The sequence below is a fragment of the Solanum pennellii genome, chromosome 7, assembly GCF_001406875.1.
Source record: "Solanum pennellii chromosome 7, SPENNV200".
Lineage (NCBI taxonomy): Eukaryota > Viridiplantae > Streptophyta > Magnoliopsida > Solanales > Solanaceae > Solanum > Solanum pennellii.
The window spans coordinates 73,490,125-73,500,647 of record NC_028643.1 but is presented as its reverse complement, the minus strand read 5'-3'; the positions used below and the strand labels follow the sequence as shown (position 1 = coordinate 73,500,647).

Genomic DNA, 10,523 nt, shown 5'->3' with positions numbered 1-10,523 from the left:
ACCAACCCAAATATAGTCGATTTTTTCCCAATAGCAAACCTAGTCAAACCAAACACTGAATTTTTTTTTTCAATTTGCGATTTGGTTCGATTTTCAGTTCGATTTTGGTACACCCTTAATAACCATGTAAGCACCACGTCGTTAATTTTTATTTTTAGTTTGCTCATTCACCCTTTTTTTTCTTAAAATTTATTATACTAATGAATTAATTAAAAATGCATTTTAAAATAAAAAATCCTCCAGCTTCTTCCACCCGTTCTAGTTGTTTTCTTCTTCAACATTCATCAATTTTTTTTAGGGATAATGCATAAGTATCCCCTCAACCTATGCCCGAAATTTCAGGGACACACTTATACTTTACTAAGGTTCTATTACCCCCCGAACTTATTTTATTAATAATTTTCTACCCCTTTTTGGCCTACGTGGCACTATCTTGTGGGCCCAACGCTGGTTGACTTTTTTTTTCAAGCTAGTGCCACGTAGGCCAAAAAGGTGTAGACAATTAGTTATAAAATAACTTCAGGGGGATAATAGGACCTTAGTATAGTATAAGTGTGTCTCCGAGATTTTTCGGGCATAGATTGAGGGGGTACTTGTGCATTTTCCTTTTTTAAAAAAAAAATAGCATACTTCCTTTTTCTTCTTTGAACCCTCTTCTCTCCCACAAATTGCCTCTTGGAGGATAATATTTTTTGAATTTTTTCTTAACAACTCAAATAAAAAATGAAGTTTGAGTAAGAAAGTTGATAGACTCACAATTTTTGCATCACAACTAAGAGAATTCAAAATGGGTTACTTAAAATTCAAGAAAATCTAAATTCAATAATATGAATTAGGTGTTGAGTTTTGTGATTAGTAAAGGGCGTGGGGGTGAGGTGAGGGATGAAGAGTGAACCAAAAATTTAAAAGTATGAAAAAAAAAAAGGGATAAGAAGTGCTTCAATGGGGAAAAAGACATTTGGGAAGACAACAAAATAAATAGAGAATAAAAATATTAAATATTTTTTTTAAAAAAATTGAACCCAAAATTTACATTTACTTCTAAACAAAAAAAAATAAAAGTTGTTAATTATATATTGACCAATGTGTATGATTTTACCTTCAATTTTTTTAAAAACTTTTTATTATTTCACGCATTTTGAGGAGAGTGAATACACTCACTTCGTCACGTTAGCTATTAGGTAGGTATTTAATCAGTTCAGAATTGTTAAGGGATATTTAAATGCCCGTATAATTAAAGTATTAAAGTAAGTTTTGCTGTCAAGTTTAAGGGGGGGGGGGAATATGTATTTTCTCTACAAAAAATTTAAACTAAAATTTTCCAGGCTAGATTGTAGTTCAGCTCTTGTATTTGTAAAAATAAAATTAAAAAATGGGGTATTTGTAATATATTTTACAAAAAAATTAGTGAAATAGAAATAAATTTGACCATCAAAATTATAAATTTAAATAAGTCGTTGAAACCAAAAAAATCAAAAAAAACATGTATGAGGAGGATGAAATATGCCCATCCATATGGATTATATTGTTTCAAACAAAATAATTGAAAAGGTAAATTTGAATTAATTTTTTCACTTCCTTAGAGAAAAAAAAGGTATATGTACCTCATTTGTATAACAGTATGGGTATATGTGAGTAAATTTACAATGACGGATATATCAACTTCAAATGGCGAAACTGAAAGGTATATTAGCCACTTTACTCTATATTTTTATTTATATATAATATATATAAAATGAAAGGAGTGTTAGAAAGAAATGGTGGATGTATGAATTTGATGTATTATTGATTTTTCTCTGATATACTTTTTTAATATATGTATAAATAATGTTTAACTTTGTTTGGTATTATGTTATGTATAACATGATATTAGCAGTGCAATAAGTTTTATTGCATGTATTAACATAGTTTAGATACCAACGTGGTGATTATATTTGATAATATAAACATGGTGACTATATTTGATAATATAAACATGTTTTATTTTCATACAGAGGTGGATCTAGGATTTGAAGGTCGGGGGTGCCACAACATTCAAGTAAGATAAAAGGGCTGGTTGCTTTAATTTTGGGTTACAATTCAGGTTATTAATTTTATTTTATTTTATAAACAAATCGATCAAATGTGCCTATAGTGATATTTTCTTTTAAATATTATGTGATCAGAGATAACTAAACAATTCAATTTTTATTTTTTTTTGGAATTAAATGTCTTATTCGCTGAAACTTTGAGGAAAAAAAAGTCACGTTAAAATTTGAGCTTGTATAAACCATCTAATAATATTAACATAATATATTCATCTTCCATTGACTTTATGTGTTGTTGGAGATATATAGTTGGAAAATAATAAAAATTGTAGTTTCAGCCTATTCGTCTTACTTAGCAAAAACGTCGGTGAAGATCGAAAGAACCTTTAAATTTTTTTTAAAAAAAACATTTTTGAAACTTATGTTTTTTCTAAAAACTATTATTCAAATATATTCTTAATAATATTTATTTGACGCTCATAATAAATACTCACTAATTGGTAAAACAAAATAAACACGTTACACTCAAATCAATAGATTAGTAATTAGTCCGAGAGCAAGTAAAAAAATAAAAATTAATTATGAAAAAGGGGTCATTTGAATTAATAAAGAATAGTAAATAAATAAGAATGAATGGAGAAAAAGAAAAGAAAAAGAAAAAGAAAAAAAAGGAGCAGGCAAAAAAAAGTTAAATGTTGGTGGCTGAGGTAGACCCTCTCCTTTGCCAATTGGCCTATTCCGTTGTATAGGTATTAAGTGACGAAAGTAATATATATTTAATTATTATACATATATACATGTGTATACTACGTTTTTCCCCAAAACACTGGGTGCCGTGGCACCCCCACCCATACACCTAAATCCGCCCCTGATTTCATATGACATAAGAAAATATGCATGATAATATTGTTATTCTTTTAGTAATTATTGATAAATTTTGATATTTAATATAATTAAGAACATTTTAGTAAATTTATAATTACAATCAAATCAAATAATAAAATTCTTAAATAACAACAAACAATACCATATGTGTTGAATTTCAATCTAAACGTGTTCAGTTTCAATTAGGGTTATGGAAGGGTACTTAAGTAGTAATCAATGAAAAATTACATAAATTCATGGATTCATAAAGAGTGGTCAAGAAACATCAAGAATAGAGCGAATCACGAGAAATCCAAATAATTAAGAATATGGCTGAATAGAAATCCAAAGGACTGAATCACGAGAAAATCAAATCATCAAAAATAGTGGGGCTGCGCATAAATATCGAAAAATCAACATATCAAACCGAATCAATTTTTTCTGATTTTTCGATTACAGTATTTCAATTTTTGATTCAATTTTTGGTATATGTTTTCGATATTTCAGTTTGATTTTTGATATATATTTTTGTATATTTCGACATTTCGATTAAATCGAAATATATTATATTATAATATATATTAATTATTAATATTAAATATATTAGCAAAATGCAGAATTAGGTTAGGTTTTCACTTTTCATTTTTCAATTCTTCAACTTTTCAGCTTTTCAAAATTAGCCACCAGGCAACAATGAGTAGCAACGCTAACGGCCACCGCGACCAGCGGCAGCCGACCAGTCAGAGTCTCAACAGCTAGTGATTTCTCATTTCAGCGACCAACGACCAGCGACAGCGAGTCGATCAACAACCAGCGACCACCCTCCAAGTATTCGATTATTTTAACAAAAAAATGAATAACAAAAATCAAATCGAACTAACAAAAATTAAACTGAATTAATAAAAATTGAATTATTTCGATTCGATGTTCGGTACACAAATTGCAAGAATAAAAAATTAAAAAAGAAAAATCAAAATTAAATCGAATTACTGAATGCCCATACCTAAAGAATAGTACTACATTACCAAAAATCCAAAGTACTAAATCACGACTAATTCAAATCATCCAAATTTGAGAAATAATTACGAAGAAATCATAAGATTGAGAAGAATAAAACGGAAAATTGAGAAGGATTATAAGAATGATTGAAAAGAAATCATGGATAAACTTCTAGATAGGAATAGTAACCATGTTGTTTTATCATTAAAATAATTTTGTTTCTTCATATTTTATTTATGGTTGATATATCTTTCATATATTTAATCTCTTCTCTCACAAATTAAATATGTAAAGTTGAAGCCACAAAATCGCAAGGGTGAAAGAATGAGTACTTCAAGCTTCATCTTTGAATTTCATCAAGTCTACACTCTGATACATTGAGTTTTGGGCATTTTTTCCTTCCTATATGGATGAATAAAAGTCTAAGGTTTTGGGTCTTCCATCCTTTCTTTTGTGGATAAAATTAGTCCAAATTTGACAAATCACTTTTGCCCATAAGCCCAATATTATGGTGCATATGTAAGACTTTCTTTTAGGTCTTATTTAGACAAGAATCACAAGTGTTTGAGAGCAGCTAATATATAGAGAGAAGTGAGAAAGTGCAGATTTTCGCACAAGCCCTAGCAACTATTTTCAAATATCGATTCCCGTTTTGTTTCTTGTCCGATTGAACTGATTTTTGGATAGCGTGTTCCTTTCAACTTACTCTGAGAGAGGGTGATTTGGAGACCTGTAGCTCCAGATTTTAGCTCGTGAATAGTAGCTGTGATTTGATATTTTTGTTTCTCTTATTTCTGTAGTTTTTGGTGCTATCTAGGAGTTGTGTTGCTCATTGTTTTGGCACTTTATTGATGACCATTTTGGAGGACACTTTTGTAACTCATGTTGATTATAGTGAAATTTTAGTCTTATAGTTTTTACTCTTCACACCGAAGAAGTTTTTCACGTTAAATTTAGTGTCTCTTGTGTTGATTTATTTTCTTGCTGGGTTGATTAGTTTGCTGCCCAAACTGTTTTATTTTTTGCATTATTTTGTCTTTCTCTTGATTCAAATAGAAATGGAAAGTTTTGACTTGAGTTTCTTCCGCTATCGCCTTTGTCGTGCACATTTATTTTGTGCATGCCTTTCCCAACATGATAAGCCTTTACAAGACGTGTTCGATTCTAATTGAACACTATAAGACGTGTTCAATTCCCATTAGGTTCTTAGAGGCTAGTCAACCCTAAGTCGTAGTTCATGCCTATATAAAGGGTAAGATAAGAGACATTTCGAGCATTTTGCAAATCCATGAGTTCAAAAAGTGATTAAGACGTGACCTACTAGTTCGATAAATACGCCATTAACTACCCTTGAATCACGAAGAAATCTAGATCATCTTAGTTTGAGACTCGAATCACGAAAAAAGAGAAGCTAAGAGAGAAGAATCATATTAAAGAAAATTATTTTATTAATAACATTCTTGTTTCTTCAGATTTTATTTATAATGAATTTATTTTTTTATATATTTAAAAGTTGTTGCAAACAAATACCTGTTGAGGGACTTAATAATATATTAAAAGAACATATAAAATTTCAAAAGATGGAAAGTACTTAACCGTCTCGAGGGACTTAATAATAATTTGACATTAAAATATCTATTTTATTTTAAGTAAAATAATTTATAATACATAGATATCTTATAATTTATTTTAGATCAAAACCTTCAAATTATAATTCATATAAATTAAATTGATTATATAAATTGGAACCATTAAAGTATTTACTAAAGCAAAGCTGTCAACAAGTAAAAGGAGATATAGAGACAAATTCAATGAGATTCCATTCATGACAGCTCAATCACAACAATCATCAATGAACTTATCCAAGTCAACATGATTTATTTTCAATGCAAATAATTTACTTGAATTTATATTTACACCAAACTACATAAAACATACACTTCTCTGGATGATAAATAATGTAGTATTTGATTAACTTTGAAAATAAAAGAAAGAAGTATTTGGAAATATTTTTAAATTTTGTGTGAATCATTAGTTTCATTTATAATTTATTGTGAGTTTTAAAATATTGTTTTTACTTGATTAGCTCTCAACTTATATATACTTTCGATCTTGTAATATGAGTGCAATATATTTTTGAATTCTCACCAAATTTAGTGTTTTCAATACTTTTCTCGATTTTTTCATTAAGAGTCTCATGTTCCTACAAGAGTCCGAGACCACTTCTACAATCATATGATAAATTGAAGACGTATTTAAATTTAATTAGTCAGATAAAAATGTATTTTTAAGAGTGTCAATAATTCATACACAAAACTAATAATTTACGCCAATAAAATGATATACGAAAAATAAATGCTTAACCTACCATATCCGATAATAATATCGAAAAATGTGTTCAAATACTTCTAACAAAAGTCAAACTAAAATGTAGTAACCTACTGTCTACTTGTACTCAAGTTTTAGGAAAATTACTTTGGAACTTAAAAAGTAGCATCTATGACATGAATTTCACTACAAAATAAAAATAAAATCATTACAAATTTCTTCTTAGTTTCTTTTTTAATCATAATTTTCGAATAAGCTCATATATTTTAATTAATTTTACAAAATATTATACTACTATCTTCTATTAATTTATTTATTAAGTATTAAGTAATCTAGTTCAAATTCTCGTAATTCTCAATCTAAATTATTTGGTCACACTCCTTAATATGATCACACTTTGAAATATATTTAAAAGAAAATATTTATCGCAATATGCGTGTATTTGTATTTTGAAAAAAAAATTATTTTAATAATAATAATAACATAATTGAACACGCTTTTACTTGTAATATTTGTATACATTTATGTGCAAAATTGCCAAAAAAAGTGCAAAAATATTTTCTTATCAATTAAATCAAAAAATAAAAATTAATAAAAAATATCTTATTTATTTTACTATGAATTTAACATATTTAAAAATAAAAAGCCGATAATATATAAAACCGAATTGGAAGCAGCCTACCAAATAGAGGAAAACATCCACCCCACTTTTTCATCACTAATCAATATTATATAAGAATATTAGTTGTTTATTTAGAGCCTAATTGACAAGCAGAATATTCTAATTTTAATTATGTACCAATAATTTATGTTTTGTTAAGTAAATAAATTAAGAAAAAAAAAACAGTACTAGTGGGATTCTATTTTCTTGTCCAAAATTGACCAGTGAAGGCCCTTTTTGTTGGAACCAAAAAAAAAAATTAAAAAAATTCATCTATTTAGGTTGTAGATTAGCCGTTGAGCTCTCATTTTCTCAAAAATTTGCTGGTGTTTTGGTGCTTGTTGTTGGGTTGTTAGTTCTAAGATTTTTTGTTTTTGTTTTTTTTGACTTCACTTGAAGCAACCCCATTTGTTTGTATATCTTAAATATTTCTTCTTTTAAACTGTAATGGACTTAATTTTTTCATCTGGGTTGATCTTAAATTGCTTGAAGGAGAAGAATCGGAGTTGATCTTGAAATGGGTGTGGCTAAAAATTTGGTCTTTATAAGAAAGAATTCAGGGGTTTGGCTTAGAGTTCTGTTTTATTTATGGTTTTTCTTTGGAGGGTTTTGCCAAGTAAAGGGACTCAGACCTCTTAGAGAAAAGTATCGTTCCTGGGGCGATGAGGTTAGTAACTTGCAATTGTTTGTTATATTTGTTGTTGATTTTAGGATCACTTCAATTTGGTGTATGTTTTGTATTGATGTATTCTGGTCTCAATTGTCACGGTTTGACCTGAAGTTTGAGTTTTTGAAGTTGTGTTTGGACTGCATTTTACTTCGAAATTTTTTTTAACTTATGTGAGTGAAAGTGAAACATATATGTGAAGATAAATGTTCAAAATCTGATAAAAACGCTAGCAAAAGTATCTGATTGTGAAGATTCTATTTTTATTTTCAATCAAAATGGGAACTTTACTCAGTCAACTGCTTAAGTTATGAAGTCCAAAGCTTATTGTTCGCTAGCTGGAATTTTTAACCCTCTGAACATCGTATGAAGTCTTATGTTATACGAGTGATTGGTGCTTATATAAAAAGAGCAGTTACTATATGATTTGTTGTTCTTCTTTATTAACGTTATAGATTTTGCCTGACTGATACATTTAGATCAGCTTCCTCCTTCAACTATGTATATAGCTATGGGAATTGGTGCTTATAGATCTGTATGGAGAAAGAAAAAGAAAGGGGATTTTAGCTTCCTGTGTGTTGCCTGAAATGAGAGCATCCTTGTGGTGCTTGATGCATTTGACTTTTGCTATCTGGAATTTCAATTGAATTTGAGAAAAAGAAAGGTGATAGAAGTGGGTTTGTGATAAATGTGATTTTATCACATGTTTAGAGCCTAGCTTAGCTCAAACTCAGAAGGGTTACGGGACGTGATTGATAGGAAAGAGAGAATAAGAGACTTTGGTGAGGTTTTACCTACATGTAGTGCTTATTTGTTAGTGCTTTATATCAGAATGGTCACCATATACCTGGGATGAAACTGATATGAGGTGATTGAATTTCAAAGTTTCCATTTATTGAGGTGATTGATTAAAGTTAAGTATATTTACAGTTGATCGACTTTGATCCAAGTTCAGCAGCCATCATGGCACTTCTGCAGCAAGATAGAGAAAGAAAATGATAGAAAAATTAAAACAAGGAAAGACACGGTGCTGCTGCATCTTGTTATCTTAATAGAAGGTCATTTCAGTGTATTTGAAGTGATAAATAATATCATCATGGTTATCTTTCTGTAGAATGATCATTTGGTGCTACTTTTACTCTTTTTTCCCTGGTAAGTCTGAGTTTGTATCAGAGTTTTGCCTTATAGGGTGGCATCCATTCCGAGAAATCCTTGATCTACAAATGAAAAGTTGGACTCTTATTAGGAACAGGAATGGGGACTCAAACATGGCAAACCACATAGCAATAGGAGGTTTGACCTTCTTTAAGCTTCAATGACTCGTGAACGATAGCAAAAGATCTGCAGTGTAGTTATATTTGTTTAGTTGAGAACTATCTTATAAGAGAACCAATGCTTGCATGTAATGGTTGTTGTTTTTCAAATAATATAACATTAGTCATTTCTTTAGTTCACATCACATCACATATAGGAGCGAGGTATGGACCTAAGGATATAACATGTCTGGATGCGCCCAAGGTGTTCCAAAACTTGGCTTGTGAGAGGAAGCCAATCTTGAGAACTTGGACCATTTGAGTCTTGCTAATATAAGCCTTATCCCTTAGGTATTAGTCTTAAGAAATTCACAAGTTAGGGATTTATTTTGAAGCCGTAGTGCTTTTCCACCCCAAAATACCATGAATTAGTGCCAAAAGCTCTCTTTGAAGCCTTGATTGAAAGGTTATTCAGTATTTGTGTCTTTGGGAGGTAGGAAGAACCCAGTGAAATAGTTAATGTATGAGCAAAGTGGCCCACACCTCCATCATAATAATAAAAGGTCTCTTTATAGCAAGAATCACTTGTTGGAGATTTTTCTAGCACTGTTGTGATTCGCTTTAAGAAAATGTTTACAATATAGTTTTCACCTTCTAAGCTTTCATAAATCCTATTCTGGGAGATGTTTGCTTTGAAATTGTATGTCCTCAAAGAAAGCCAAGTTTGTCCAACCTTTGTCAGAACCAAGAAATTGACATGATATCAATGATAAGATATAATAAAATTTGAGGAGACAACAATATGCTAGCTAAATGTTGAAACATTTGCTCTTAGTATATATTTTGCAAGGAAATAACTTGCCTCTACAGGAGCTTGTATAATAATTGGTGAAGATCCATAAGGAATGATTTGTTATGGAGATTATACAGCGTCAATTCCCTCTTCTTCTCCCCCAACCCTGTCCCTTCTAGATAGAAGAAAAGAAAAAGTTTTGACCCATCTCACTGAAGGATGGAATGACATGATTTATTTTTTCAAGAAGCTGTGAAGTTAGTTGAACTCCTTTACGTAAGATTGGATGTAAGAGTGTGCGCAGAAATACCATTGACATTTCAATCTGGCTATATTTAGCTTCCTTTGTGAGATATAGGGTCAATGTGAAAAATCCTATTTCAATGTAATATTTTTGGAGCTCATTTGCAGATTAAGCATATTGAAGCCTGGAGGGTATTCTACTCGTGCATGGTTAACATGAGGGCTATGTTGCTCGAACTCTTCCAAAATGTCAACGGGTGAGTGTCGGACTCTTCAAAATTAGTGTACTTTTGGAGAATCTGACACGGGTGCAACATCGAAAGTGAAGAGTCCGGGCAACTTAGCATGAGGGTCATGACATTATTACTTAACTGTCTTAGGCCTTACTGCTCCCAGGATTTCTGTTCAACGATAAAGATAGTACAACACGGGATGTGTACAGGTGCATGCATGAGTTTGAAACCTGAACTGAAAGAAATCTATTTTTTAGATGGAGAAGGGTAGAGGGAGGACCAATCGTCCACATCGAGTTTTGAAGCTGCAAGAATCGATCTTTTTTGGGTCAATATTAGTGCTAGTGGAGCAACATCCCGTGTCTTCTCTTTCTTCTTCTATGGGTCCAACTAAACATTTCTTATTTTGTGGTGACTTCACCCACTAAAGTCCAAACCATCTTAGTATGCCATCC

General features: G+C 30.5%; 1 protein-coding gene across 3 annotated transcripts in view; it reads left to right on the top strand.

The window, feature by feature from the left end:
* Positions 1–7,074: 7,074 nt before the first annotated feature.
* The window catches only part of LOC107024050 (transmembrane E3 ubiquitin-protein ligase FLY2), a 12,478-nt gene continuing 9,029 nt past the window's right edge, over positions 7,075–10,523 (top strand). For 2 of the 3 annotated variants that reach the window (XM_027918333.1, XM_027918332.1), the window contains exon 1: positions 7,075–7,546. In XM_027918333.1, the coding sequence (XP_027774134.1) occupies positions 7,397–7,546 (150 nt within the window). In that variant the 5' untranslated portion in view covers positions 7,075–7,396. The remainder of the gene's footprint in view (positions 7,547–10,523) is intronic. The other variant, XM_015224930.2, reaches the window with a different exon arrangement.